Source organism: Dermacentor silvarum, chromosome 2 (genome assembly GCF_013339745.2).
Source record: "Dermacentor silvarum isolate Dsil-2018 chromosome 2, BIME_Dsil_1.4, whole genome shotgun sequence".
NCBI lineage: Eukaryota > Metazoa > Arthropoda > Arachnida > Ixodida > Ixodidae > Dermacentor > Dermacentor silvarum.
The window spans coordinates 117,902,642-117,917,667 of record NC_051155.1 but is presented as its reverse complement, the minus strand read 5'-3'; the positions used below and the strand labels follow the sequence as shown (position 1 = coordinate 117,917,667).

The 15,026-nt window shown below is 47.4% G+C and overlaps 1 protein-coding gene across 1 annotated transcript in view; it reads left to right on the top strand.

The window, feature by feature from the left end:
• The first annotated feature begins 7,643 nt into the window (after positions 1–7,643).
• The window catches only part of LOC119440311 (hemicentin-2), a 276,243-nt gene continuing 268,860 nt past the window's right edge, over positions 7,644–15,026 (top strand). Inside the window, exon 1 of the mRNA XM_049661540.1 lies at positions 7,644–8,795. Within this exon, the coding sequence (XP_049517497.1) occupies positions 8,540–8,795 (256 nt within the window). The 5' untranslated portion in view covers positions 7,644–8,539. The remainder of the gene's footprint in view (positions 8,796–15,026) is intronic.

The window sequence follows — 15,026 nt, the reverse complement described above, 5'->3', positions numbered from 1 at the left end:
TGTCTGTCTGTCTGTCTGTCTGTCTGTCTGTCTGTCTGTCTGTCTGTCTGTCTGTCTGTCTGTCTGTCTGTCTGTCTGTCTGTCTGTCTGTCTGTCTGTCTGTCTGTCTGTCTGTCTGTCTGTCTGTCTGTCTGTCTGTCTGTCTGTCTGTCTGTCTGTCTGTCTGTCTGTCTGTCTGTCTGTCTGTCTGTCTGTCTGTCTGTCTGTCTGTCTGTCTGTCTGTCTGTCTGTCTGTCTGTCTGTCTGTCTGTCTGTCTGTCTGTCTGTCTGTCTGTCTGTCTGTCTGTCTGTCTGTCTGTCTGTCTGTCTGTCTGTCTGTCTGTCTGTCTGTCTGTCTGTCTGTCTGTCTGTCTGTCTGTCTGTCTGTCTGTCTGTCTGTCTGTCTGTCTGTCTGACTCCGTGTACTTGTTTTGGAGAAAGCCCACAATTGGCACTCCAAGTATGTCAGTGCAAAAAAGACAAAAAAATATACCCTGGTGGATCTCATCTGCAAGAAAACCCCAAGCAATATGTTCACTATAGTAAGGTATTTATGTGAGTTAAATATTATTTACAAGCTTCCTCTTCCATGTCTGCATTGGAAAGCTGAAGGGAGCTGTTACATATGTCTAGTTCCTGCGTTTCTACACTTCAAATTGGCCATTTAGATTGAAAGAAGCTACCGAGGGTAGCAGCGCCTACAAAGTCGGGACAAGGGGCAACGAAAGCTTCGCTTTAAGAAAGGACAGCCGTCAGCTTCGTTGCTTGTATGTGCAGAAGATATTGTTTCCAGTGAGCGCGTGGTCACGGAATCAGCCCCCTTTGTCAAACTGGGGATATGAAATAAAGGCGCGTATTCGAGTTGGTGAACTAATGCTATTGGAAGTCAACTATTTCTTCGTTCACGCAAATTGATGTTATTCTGTTCATGTTCATGTTATTCTATGATTATCATCCTTGGCAATCGGCGTTCTGGTGGAAGTTGACCGCAGACGTATTATGAAAACAATTTGTAGCAACTAAGAAAATGAATGTTTTTTGTAAGGCGAAGCTTTATATGGCTAAGCGAAACGAAAAAAATCGAAGCCCCTTTCTTAAAGAAAGATGGTTGAACGCGAAGCTTTTTCCCATGCAAACTGAGTCGAAGTCCAAAGCCAGCGACCACGCAAAGAACCTATGAAATGCTGAGCCACCCGATGCAATGCATATGTAATTTGTGTTTTTAGACTCGTATTTTTTAAATGTTGAAGTTGAATAAAGACATTTTTCGTTAAGTTGCATAGCGTTTATTTTAGATCATGTAGCCGTTGATTACACCCACACACTCACACTTTCAAGGATGACTCTACACTTGCACAGTATTGCCTTGTGATCGCTGTGGTAGACGATCAGAGGCTCTGCCGTTGCCGATACACGGGATCGGCCTTACAGGCACGATCGCGCTCGCGCTTATGTTCGTGTACGGCAGTCCCTACTGCCGTGTGCTGCACCCGCGGCCTACCCATGGTGACGGCCGGGAATGCATTGCGTGACGCGCTTAATGCGATGCAGATATATACAGTTCGTCCGGGGTAGCATGGCGTTGCAGTTCCCATTGTTCTTATCGGTACAACTGCGAATATTAACTGCAATGTTGTACGATACGTATGTCGTGCACCGTTGTTCTATTGTGTGCGCATATGCGCAGATACTTCTATTGTGTAAGTTGGCTTTCCTGCAGCGCTTTTTTGGCGCACACGGACGAATCAGTGAGACACCGAAAGCTTCGCTTTAAGAGCGTCTGTCCGTCACCTGTCCGCATAAAACTATCATCATCAGCATTGGCTCGAGCGTCGTCGTCTTCTTCCGCGGCTGGCTCATTGGCGCCCCTCGGGTCGCGCTCGTGCTCGCGCTCGGCACGCGCTCGTGCCACTGCTCCCGCGTTCGTCGTTGTCGTCTTCTTCCACAGCTGGCTCCGTTTCCACTCGTCATTCCAGCGTATAATTTGACTTCTATATATAATCTGTCGTTGTAATGCGGAGGCCGCGTTCGCGGAGGTATGCGCCATTGCTTAAGCAGGTATGAGCCATTCATTGTCTTATGTAACGGGCGGATTTAATTTTTAAGCAATTTAATTTCGAAGGATCGCAAGTGGCAATGGCACGCGAATGCTGCTAACCACGCTGTTGAGCAAACTCCAGACATCGAATACGAGTGACAACGGCGAACTGCGGACATACCGTGAGTGACGTCGTTCTCTCAGTTGCAGTCTATATAACGTGTGTGTAACCTCATAATGGAGAAATACTTCAATGAACCGTCGGGATTAACCCAGAGATAAACATCGGGGCCGCACGTTTCAGCTTCGGCGGTTAACCACCTTCATGGTGTCGAAGGGCCGACGATTTTTTTTTTTCGTTATGTATCCAACGCCATTCCTACCATGTGCCCGCCGCCTCTCTTTCACAAGGGCTCACCCGTACAGCCGCCCAAATCTTTAACTAGCGTGCGCGAGCGGCGACTTTCTGTGCACCAGCACCTAAAGTTGGGAACAAACTTACAAATGACTATGCTATCTGACAATGCTCACAAAGCTCCTGAAGATAGCATAGTCATTTGTAAGTCTGTTCCTAATTTAAGGTGCTGGCGCACAGAAAGTTGCCGCTCGCGCACGCTAGTTAAAGATTTGGGCGGCTGTACATCCGAATATCACCGTCAAGCTGTCTGGTCGACGCCGCGCATCGCGCGCTGTATTACTTCAGAAAATAATGTTGCTGTTGCAGAGATAGTTAGTTTTCCCGCTCTCTCGAGTCGGCGAGGTGTTCTTGCACAGGCACCACTCGAGACCTAAGAGCGGGCACAAAATTTCAACCTGTAGCGTGCGTCTGGTTGGTAGTGGCATATTCGCGACCACATTCATCAGATCGTTTCATCCACGGTGAAAACCCTTCCTATCTAGTTATGTTGCAGTTCCTTATTTTGTAAAGGTTGATGCCGGGGTTTCAGGTAAACTATGCTCAGCAAATCGTGCTGCGAAAATTTTAGGAACACGAAAGATGGCAAAATGTGTTTTTTCGGAGCTGCGCTAGTGACGTGTGTCGGGATGTACGCTGGTGTGGCACACCACATGGCGCAAGGATACACCTCTGAATGCTTCCAAATGAATGTTCTCTCGGTAGAGTTCAAGTCTAGACATACAATTATTAACACGGTGCACGTATGGTAGGTATCGACAATGTTAAGACTTGACTCACCTCCTATTTCGATCGCGGGAATAGCTGTGGCAGTGACTCTAAGCCCATCGGCGTTCGATATCGCGGCTATGTAGGAGCTTTAAGGTCAGTATTGACACGCTAAGCAGTTTCCCAATCGCAAGAACTTGTTGGAACCTCTCGGAAAAACGCTACTCACCGCCAACTGCACGCTCGTCGTGCACTCTCCAGCGCTATCCCACATACCAGCATGGCGCCAATCGATAGACGGCGCTGTGATTGCATAATGGCAGCTCCCTCAATAAAACGGTCCATAGACAATAAGCAGTTTGGACAGGGCACTACACTCTCTTCCTCTGTCTCTTAGCTCCACCTCACTCCACCATGAAGAAAAACAAAACTTTGCACGCCGCCAGCGTTGGGTGTCGAACTCATGTCGGCAATTCGCATGTGCGGGCCTGGAACGCTAACCACTAGGAAAGTGATGTTTATCGTACGTGCCCCATGGATTCACTCTGCGTATGCTCCGCCCAGCCAGGCGTCATTTAGCATAGGAGAGGCACCTCTACTGTTAACCTCTATTCATTTCCCCCCTTCTATTTCTACAGTACATGTTGTTTTTATTGCGATATTAATGATGTGGACACTCCAGGCACATTTCCAGGGCGATAACGTCGTCACCGCGCGCCGTATTCTGTATGTGCAAGTGAAAGCGTGCAAGGGTGAGCCGACGATGGCGGCTAAATCTCGCGCGCTCAATAAAGGAATGCGAGGAGGCAGCGCGCCGTCTTCAGTCACGCGCAAGGCACTGGGGGAAGGAAGGGAGCGGGGGGGGGGGGGGGGCGTTTTGCTCCGGTGGCTGCTAGAGTTGAACGCCCTAACCGGCCCTCAGATTGTAGATCGCTTTCAAGATAGGCCCTATCTTGAAAGCGATCTGCGATGTGGACGGAGTGCACCGAGTGCTGATAGCAGTGTGCGCTGCGTTTTCGCCACATAGTTCGCGTTGTAGCGAGACAGCGCAAAAGTCAATTCACTCGCTGCTGCCACCACGCTCGCTCACTCCAGCGTTTTGACAGCGAGTTTCCGTGGTCATCGAGTGAGATGTGTTCATGTTTGCGTGTGAACGCATGAATGCTTGTTAATTTAGTTAGTAAGCGAATGTTTACAAGTTTATACGACCGGTAAAACTACTATGCTTACTTCGCATAGCTGCCTATACTAATTTGCTATCGCAATCGATGCTCCGCCTTTCAGGCGAAACTGCGAATTTCGTTCGTGTGCTTCAGCACCAGGACTCATACCGTTCCTACCAAAGGGAGCGGAGTGTCCCGGTTGGCAAAGCGGAAAGGGGCTTAGGTATAATGGCGCTTTAGCGGCCGCAGGCCATTGAATAATTGAGCGTAGCGTACGCAGAGCGTGCCGATTTGGTACTGACTGTAAATATCCGTCCCCTAGCTATTACGCTTTCACGCAGCCGTGGCGCCAGGGAGTTAGTTAGGGTGGCGTCCAGTTCTTTCGACCGCCCAAACTCAGAGAGCGGTAGCGCCTCTGCATCTATTTCAAAGGTTGCGTCATGTGATGTTGTGGCGTACGATGACGAAAAACGTTTTTGTAAACATCGCATTGACGGATGCGAGAGCCCATTGCTGTTGCACTAAATGACTTCAGAACTCAAGCAATCACTACAGTTCTGCTGATACACATATTTTTGTACACGTATGATACGTAACACGCCCATAACTCCATGTAGTCATTCTCACTGTCATCCAGACCCATACTATAAACCTACACGCACATCCTACAACACTATCGCCTTTCAAGAAGAACACTACCACAGCCTCACAACGCTCTGACGCGAGAGGAAGCCGTAATATGGTGAAAACTCCAAACAAACACATATCCACATTTGAGTCTCTACCCCGCCATGCACCCTGCGCTATATTCCTATAAATTCCCACTGCGAACAGTGCGCAACGTTTTGCCACATGGTATGGGCTTGCCCAAACACACTACAACTCACACCTGTAACACACCCCACCACACGGCAATGGGAGGCAGCTCTGTCCAGCTCCGACTCGACGGACCAGCTCAACCTGGTCAACCGAGCGAGAAGCGCAGCGAAGGCCGCTGGACTCCTGGACTGAGGGGACCAACCCTCAGAGCGCAGGAGCTACCTACGCTCGCGTGCGCTTTTGCATAAAGTTTATTCTCTGTCTCCCACTGTGAAACTCATACTTCCCTTGTCTCCCTCCCTCTTTCTATTTATTGATTGATTCATAGCGTTCAACGTCCAAAAGTAATACTACGGCTAGGAATGACGCCGTAGTGGAGGGATTAATTTTGGCCACCTTGGACGATTTAATGCACACCCAAGTATGAGTACCCGAGCGTGTTTGCATCGCGGCCCCAGTGGAAATGAGGCTGTCAATCGAACCTATAGATACATGCCATTCGCGGCCCCGGCGGTCGCGGGTTGCGCATCCTCATGGTTGGAATGAGCATCTTTCTTTAAAATGTTTCCTGATTTATTATTCAAGCTATCATTTCAGAGTTGGCTCCGTTTCTTAATTTCCCCAGATATTGTTTCAGCGGTGATTAACTGGATGGAGAGCTACATTCTACATAAATAAAATACCTAAAGTGACGGCTCGTGACATTAAGTATCTCTTTGCACGCTTGATTCTGCTGCCGAGCAGCCCCATCACAACCATCGCCAACCCATAAACTTCCTGGAACTATGTATCTCTGTGTGCATAAAGTTGTGTTGTGGCGATCACGTTATTTTAAACCCTCCGCTTCTGTAACACGCTTGTTATAGCGCTCTTGAAGTTAGCAAAATGAAATCGAACCGGCGGTGTGAGTGCTGGGTTGTGAGATCCTGCGTGAGGACGTAATAATTGAAGAGCTTCACGGGACCACTTAGACTCTTCGGCCACTCAGGACACAGATACTCATGGAATTTTCATATTCGACCTCATTTTGTACGTTTCAGCGCCGCCTGTTGTGTTATGGGTCGCCCAACGGATAATATACGTTTGAGATGTAAGCGCACGTCCTAGCTCTGTCCTGTTCATCAAAACTGTTTCCTGTAGTTCTTTTTAGATGCGACAAGCAAAGCGTTTGCTTCGAACGGGTGGGCCATATGTTAAACCACAAGCCTCCAGCCACAGTTGTAACAGTATAGACACCATCGACATTTTCTGGTTCAAAAGAACTCGTCAAGACATGAAATATGAATCCCGGTTATTCGGTATCCCGAAATGCATCAAGCATGCTTTTCGAGCTAGTTATTCGTGGTGCTATGTCGCGCTGTGTGCTATAGGTGGCGCTCGCCTTATCACCGTGCCTCACCCATACGCGGGAGGGTACTGTTACATCGAGCGTCACAGCCTGAAGAACTAGTGAAGAACGCCATGCCGCTCAAGGACAACGCCAAAAACGCAAGCTGTCCCGAGGGCAAACGTTCCTCTTACCACAGGCATCACCGCACGGTGGTAGCGTACCGCGGTGCAGTTCTTAGGGTTGTGTTAGGCTGCACTATCGTCGGGATCTGCCCACAAAATGGTTACACAGTCACAAGAAATCGTGGCTAGCTCCCCAAGAAAGCGTAACAAAAAAATTTCGAAATGAAGAATGGACGAGAGGAGCCCAGTTGTGGCCCATGCGAAACTTTGCTAAGCTACGGGCATCTTTGTGACATAATTCTGCATACGTCAAGAGCGCGCTGCTCGATATACGGTGGCTCAGTGGGTATGGCGTTCTGATTCTGAGCATGAGGTCGCGCGTTCGATCCCCAGTCGCGGCGGCTGCACTTCCATGGAAGCTAAATTTAAGACTGCTCGTGTACCGTGCGTTCTTCAAGGATCATCTTTTAATTCAAGGCAAAAACGTTTCTGCTACACTGCGTTCAGAATTGCTTGATGCGTGGGATTTGACGTCGCAAGGAAACACTGTCACTTTGAAGGAATCCTTATTGGATCATGTTAAAGAACCCCAGGTGGTCAAATGTATTCTGAAGCGCCTGCACAGCTAGCTATCTCACGAAGACGAAGGCGATCTATGATACATGGTTAAGGGAAGAATGGCGATGACAGGTGCATGCACGGAGCAGTACGACCGATATGTAGCTGCATCTTAGCACCCCTTGTGTCACTGTGATAGCTAGGAGCGAGCAGCAGCCGCATATACGCCAAGTCCGGGAACGCAGGCAAACATAACTTCAGTCACGTTGGCGGGCCACAGTGCTCCTGCTTTCTATTTTACGCCATCAACGCGTCGTCTGTCCTTTTTCCCGCGATGTGACTATGGCCAGCCATCCTCAATCGCAGGTTCACGCCGTGAGCGAGAGATGGCGGCGCCATACCACGCTCCGATCGATTCTCGCCTCCGAAGAGTCGATGGGAACGCACGGCGCGGCCGCCGCTCTGTCCAAGCGCGCCCCCGAGAGCCCGGCTCAGTGCTCCCGGACTAGAGCCCCGTGCGGCGGGAACTATTTCGCGACGTGCGAAGAAGAGAAATCCGCAGAAGCCGGCGCTGCTCGCCGCATCTCCTTTCTCATTTTGTTGGCTCTCGCGCGCTTCCTCGGAGCTCAATTCTCTCTGCACGAAGGGAGTCTGTCACCGCTTTCGGCTTCACAGGCGGCCCCGAACAACTGCGTCGCGAAAGCACGTCGCCGCTGAAGCAGTGGGTTGTGTCTGTACGTGTGTGCTTGTGCGCGTGCTGCACGCAACTTTCATCGGGACGAAGACATCAGCTAGGTACCTGCGTTTTTTTTTTCTTTGAATACCGAACACTGCCGAAGTTGCCGCCGCATTGGAAACAAACGCTACCATTCTTTCCCAAAGTTCACTCTCGGCAACGAGGATTACAGTGCGCGGTTCTTCTTGAAACGTTTCATCCGGTCTAGCTGCTGCCAGCTCGTCTTCCCGCGGACACAACGGATTTTTCGGCGCGAAGAAGCCACTTTTGTCTTTGTACATTTCCGCTATCTTCTGATGAGTGAGCGCGAACCTCTGAATCCTCTAACAAACTGTGTGGTCTGAGCACCGGTGACCAAATGACCTACGGCTGGACGCTTCAGATATGTTCGCGACCCAGTTCGTGAAAGACACAAATGGAATGCCGGCAGATGAAGGCGCGTAGGTAAAGAAGCTCGTCTAGGCTGCAATCGAATAAAAAGGAGGTCTGCGTGGTCATATAGAGGAAGGAAAGAGAAAAGCAACACTCTGGTGTCCTCCCGCGCATATCGCTGGGTGTCGATTGGGGACACGTAGGGAAAGGGTGCCTGCGTAACTGCTTCCTCTCTGCTTTCGTGATGTGCTGACGCGAAGAGCGCAGGAAGAGTGGCTAGAGCGAGATATCGGACCCGAATGGGTCCTGGGGAGGGCGTGGGTACTTTGGTTGTGCCGTGCGCGATGGGAACGCTGTCTTCAGCGACGCACAGCGTCGCCGCCACCTTCTCTGGATATCTGTGCCGCTCGACGACAACAATGCGTGGACCTACGTCGTCGAACTGGCGTCGGCGCCGTTCGCTACGGATAACGAGAACCGCCGCAACCGTCGCCCTGACTGTGCTGGTGGTCCTCCTCTCATGTGCACCAGGTGTGTCGTCGATTCATTCGAGAGGTAAGAAAGGGAAAGGGTAGGCAAGCCCAGTTTCATCCCTTCCCTTCTTCTCTGACGCGCTAGCGCTGCAAGTGATCGCAGTTACGCCTCTGGGGATGCCTTGACTTCGTGATGTGATGAGGGAGCGCAGTCTACTGGCACCTCTAATACGCGATGTGTTGCAACGTTTCCGTCACGGTCGCTCTGCTCAGAGACCTCGCTGCCGAAAATGAAAATGTTCTGTTTTCTATATTGCATTACTTGTATCTTTGGACGTGTGTTTTCTTTCTTTATCTTCGTAACCGCGACTGTCACGTATGTCTACTTTATTTGTACATTTCGCTACCGCGCCCCGTCATAACTCCTACCTACCGGTGATTTCTGTATTTCTAAATAAACACGCAAAAAATGGTGAGATCTTCATGAGTACCTAAGCTAGGTTCTCATTATGGACTTTGGGGATGCCTTATTTATGGTTAGCGAGCCCTAATGAAATAGATGGTCATGTGCAGCCATGATCAATAGAGAAAGATGGTTAAATATCTTCTGCTGGCATTGTTTGGGATGATTGGGCTGGCATGTTTCAAATTCCAGCATATCCTTACTAGTCTGCGTAGTTCTACTATAATCTTCTGAGATAGCAAGCGGATCAGATTGGAAGCCCAAAAATTATGAGAACAATATAAATAATGGGCAACTTGAACGCCATCACAAGAGAAACATCATTCATGGCCTCGAAAAAGGATCCAAATCGTCGCATATAATCCGTGGTAAGGACGTTTACTTCGCTAATTCTAGCCACTTATCCGTTGAGCCAGCAATAGCACTGAACCGTGGCCTTTCAATTAGAAGCCTACGTGCTGCCTTATACAAGATCTGAAACAGACGTGTTATTACAGGATTTTTTCCTAAAGTCGCTTGTGCTGGCCCAAGATAACCCAGCGCTGTAGCCTAGTGACCACGGCGTTGGGCTGCTGATCTTGAGGGCGCCGGTTCGTTTACGACCACGGCGGTCGCATTTCGATGAGGAGAAATAAAAGAATGATAGCCCATTTAGATTTAGTAGCAAGGTAAGGAAGCCCCGGTGGTCAAAATTCATCCGGAGTTGCTCACTATATATATATATATATATATATATATATATATATATGTATGTGTGTGTGTAGATGTGGCGTGCCGCATAATCAGGTTGTGGTTGGGGCACGTAAACCGGCAGAATTTGCTTTTGTCTGGTACTGTGAAACCCTTCTTTTTGTATTAAAAGGTTCTTATGTGGGTTCTTAAAAGCTTTGTTTTTTTTCCTGCTTCACCTGGTGTGACATGCCTAGCAGCTGTCAGTAATGCAGTCCTCTAGGAGCATCAGTGCCCCATCTATTATATGCTCTATCAGAGACAAAAAAAAAAGCGAACTATAGTCTTGCCTGAGGCAGTGCAGAGGCTTCCGAGTCGAGTGGTTGTAACGACAAAAATTACAATATATTGCCGCAAAGTTTACCTTTAATTGTCTTCATCATCTCCGCATAAGTTTAAGAAAGAAGTATGGAGAAAATACGATAGCTACTCGATGGAGACAGAGAGAGATTTTTAATGAAGCAACTCGAAAAGGAAACTTAAAATATAATATTATTATTCTCTGACATTCCAGCGCATGCACAACTTCAGGGTGCGCTCCTAACTGCGCATGGCTGCCCAGAGCTTTGCATCACTTGAAAATCAGTGTAGCTCCAATGCTTGTAATAACGAGAGAGGTTTGTTACCCTGTTGTTTTCACGGCACCGCTAAGAGTTCGTTTCTCTGCATTACTCGAATGAAGCAAGACCTCGGGAAAAGGAGCAATGCCTCAGAAGAGCTGGAACCAGGAGAGTCACTACAACGGCGCTCCATTAGACAGAGCATCAACCAATGAGAGTCCGTCCCGCTTGCTCCGTCGGCAAGGCCTCATGTGTGTGTATGTGTGTGTGTGTGTGTGTGCTTGCGTGTGTGTGTGTGTGTGTGTGTTGTGTGTGTGTGTGTGTGTGTGTGTGTGTGTGTGTGTGTGTGTGTGTGTGTGTGTGTGTGTGTGTGTGTGTGTGTGTGTGTGTGTGTGTGTGTGTGTGTGTGTGCGTGTGCGTGTGCGTGTGCGTGCGCGTGCGCGTGCGTGTGCGTGTGTGTGTGTGTGTCCGCGCGTGCGTGCGTGCGTGTGTGTGCGTGTGTGTGTGTGTGTGTGTGTGATTTCCGTCCTGGCAAAACACGCGCGTGGTAGAGATGGCCAATATATATATATATATATATATATATATATATATACAACTGCCCCAGTAAAGTTAGCCGATTCTACCACACACGTGTATGACACTGCTGCGTTCTCACAGGCCGCGCCTCGAGAGCAATTTGATCGAGTGGCTGTGCGGAAACAATTGAAAACCAATAATGACAAATTGACAATGAGCTGCAACAGAACACCACGCATTTGTCAAGAGTTGTCCTGCAATCAAGAAAAGTGCTGTGCGCTCGCGATCCGTTGGTCGACCGATCTTGCTTGCCGGAATTGCTGCCGCCCCCATGATATTGCGGCATCTACTGCTCAAGAGTTTATGTTTAGTATTGAATTTTGTTCATTCTGTTGAGAGGTAGGTTCACAATGTTGCTTCAAAGGAGAGCGCTGTGTGTGTTGTTGTTCACACTTGATTTCTTTTATGTGGACGTTGCCACCAGTATGTGGATTGCGGCAAGGACCTTGGCACTGCGTTAACAAGGACCTACAAAAGTCGTTTTATGGGTTTCGATTATAAACAGGAGTCACTGTTGCCAATGTCATTGATGTGAATGTCGCGCTCTCAGCCCTTTTTATGTTTTGCACGCTACAGTGCCGCACATGTACAAAGTGCGGCACACAAAGGGGTACACAGGATGTGCACGCTGATCTTTACGTCCTGCCAATTTCAGCTGTAGTTTACACCCTCATAAAAACACGATTACTCTCACTCGTCCGGTCTGTGTTCCATGGTATCTTGCAGCTTAACAAACTACGGCAGACAACTCTCCTGAATGAAGAAAGGCGTTTTCCAGACTCTTCTGCTACTCTGTCTCGAAGGTGAAAATGTGCCAAAAGTGCCCACGGCTCTTTCGGGAAGTATACGCCGCTGATCATAACTAAATCTCATTTTCCGCTGATATCTCGCGACAACACCAATCACATCATTAGATGCGTTCAGCTTCGTTCTATAAAGGTGGTATTCTGCGGCCAGAATCAGTCTTTCTACCGACTGAAAGTGCAATAATATACAGCACGTTGTCGTATCAGGTAGCTTTGTTTTGGGAGAATAACGGAAGCGAATCGCTGCCGCATTCTTCGAATGTAGGTTTCACTTTTTTTTTCTTTTTTCTCAGTTTTGAGGTTTCACCATTTGCCGTGATACCTTCGAAGGCTTCAACGGTTTGGTCGAGGAATCAAACTCCCCTCGAAATTTTACCAGGGCGCTCTCTAGCCAGCACACCATTCCGTGTCTTGCCAATTATGAATCCATTATACAATAAACTAATAATGTTTTTTATATCATGAAAAATACAAGGGTGACAGAAAAATGCATGCACACTGCCCCTAAACAAAGTTCTGACCTCCTGCCCAGTTCGGGGTCCAGTAGAGATTCTTTGGTTACAGACTGAAATATATCGCGCGTATGCAACCATCGCACGTATGAAACACAGCAGCCACTCAAGTAAATACAACATGAAAGCATGTAAACATTTCTTAAGAATTTTGCATCTTACCTGAAGTATTGTTTGGTCAGCCTAGGAGCCATATTATAGATTTTTTTTGCGAGAAGGCTTATCTAAGCGCCAATGAACTGCGGAGTTCGCACAGGGTGGCTCACTTAGTCTCTAATTGCGCTGTGCTAGGTGCTAATTCGGTCAGATAAAATCGTTTTTTTTTTTAGAAAACATGGAAGGTTGCTGTACCCGTGTGTATTGCACACCGCCTTTCCATTCCTACAGATAGCTAAGACGTTTAAAGCAAAGGGTATTCACCGGACGTAAAAAGGATCGTAATGTATCTAAATACGCTTGGACAAAAAAAAACGCACACTGTACGCAGAAGAACCGCAATAAGGTCATGAGCACGTTCTTTCGTTAAATTACTATGGCGTGCTTCTGACTGCAACACTGTAATCGTGCTCATATTGTTCGCTACGTTCTAAACGGGGTGATAAATATTCGCAGTTGGATTAGAACAGTGTGTCATTTAAACCACATCAAATTTGTGATGATGTCTATCTGCTAGCCTGTGTTGGAGCACGAGTCGATAGAGTAGAAAACTTCTTATTACGATCTACGAGCAGTCGATTTATAGATGCAAAGTCAACGAAGGACTGTTGAGCGCTCGACCAATTATTCGTGCACTTAAAAAAAAAAAAGCGAACGGAAGCAACTATTTTTAAATGAGTGCCCGAAATAGCACGAGAGGTTCTGTATAATCGTAGCTATCGTGTGTTCAATGCCAAAAATTCACGTTTAATGGTAAAGTTGAACGCACGGCAAACTAATGATCTGTTTTTGGAATGAACCTAAAAATACAAGTTTGACAATGATTTCACGACTTCAAGCATCGCTGGAAAAAAAATTGCTGACATGCTTTCACAATAGTTCCCCCAATCTCTGTTAATGAGCCTTGTTTTCACCAGTACGCACAGTTTTGAAAGAGAAAATTTCACCAGTACGCGCATTGAGAGCGATGAATAACAAAATTTTAAAAAAATAGCAAGGTGTATTCGTACTTTGTAGTCGCTGTAAACATATGTTTCCAGTGCTACTGGGAGCAACTCGATAACTCTATAGGCACGTCGAAAACGCAAATCAGCACAGAAAAACTGTACCAATAGATACGGAATTTTGGGATCGCCTGTTTTCATTTCTCGCGAGACCAAAAACGAGAAGTTTCTTTTACATTACGAAAGATTCTTCTTTTTTTAAACCCGAACACGGCATATTCCGGCAAAACTTACGCGCTCGTCGCTTCTGCAAAGGGTGCATACGATGAAAAGCCATCCAGATGAATAAAAAAAAAGAAGTAAACTGCGTAAGCGAGGCCAAACAAACCACGTCAAAAACACGGCGTACATGCGCATTTTTTCGACCGGCTCTGAAAGATGAAGTGCGCAATAGGCTGCTCTAAAGCGTGCCGCTATCGGTGGCGGGAAGACTCAGGCAACCAGGCTCGCACCGGAGGCGCTCTAAAAAGTTTGCCGCCGGGAAAACACATAGTTTATTCTTTGTTCACTTACCCCAAGCGTACCTTTTTTGTGCTCGTTTACTTGTCTGCGTTGGCTAAAAGAGGGCTTTTTTTTTCCCCGACAGAGAACATGTTTACACGACGAGAGCCCCGGAACTAGGCGCGTATAACACGAAATGTTTCCTTCTTGCTTTTTTCAAGCTTAAGCTGAGCTCTCGCTCTCTCGTCAATTTCGGCATGGCCTATGTTACTACTTCTCGCAGCTCTGCAGCGTTCCTGTTACGCGGCAAGCGCTGATCTAGGTCCATTCTTTCTGCCTCTTCTTTTTCGAGCTTACGATCATGTCTACTCCACGAAAAGTAAAGCCCTCGAATACTGGAGAAGTTCAGAGAAAAAAAGAAGACTTGTAGAAGATCTCGCGGGAGAAGTAAGTGAAAAACAAGATTCGAATGATCTCATTGTAAATATATGTTCTTTTTTTTCTTTTTAATTAGTATATTCTATTGGAACGCACCGCCTCTGACAGATATTCATAAAACTTGATTGCTAGCGCCGTAACAAGATTGCGAAGCGACGACATGCCCACGTTCATTGTTTGCAGAAACGAAGTATGCCGAAAAGCAAGAATCTTGTTAAAGGCAATGTATTTTGAAAGATCATCCTATCACTCCTGACACATCTCGCTCTGTAATAAATGATTTTATTGTATTTTGTGAACGAATACTGGCAAACACTAAGCTATTCGTTGTATTATAAAGGGAATGAGGCACTGAATAGCGCGCAGAAAGCGACGCATATGAAAACGTGGGTGAGTGTCATTGTTCGTCCTTTCAGCCCTGGTTTTATTTTTCTTACTCCATGTAACGTGAACCCGTGTATTCGATAGGCTCGCGCATGCAAAAGTTCTCATATGGCGAATAATGATGTAGGGAATATGTCTGCGCAAAGTTATTACAGAGATTAGTACTTATAGAGTCGAAGAAACACAACGAAGATGTTTCGCAAGGCAGACGGGATATTGAGGGACCTCGCTTACCTTTTGC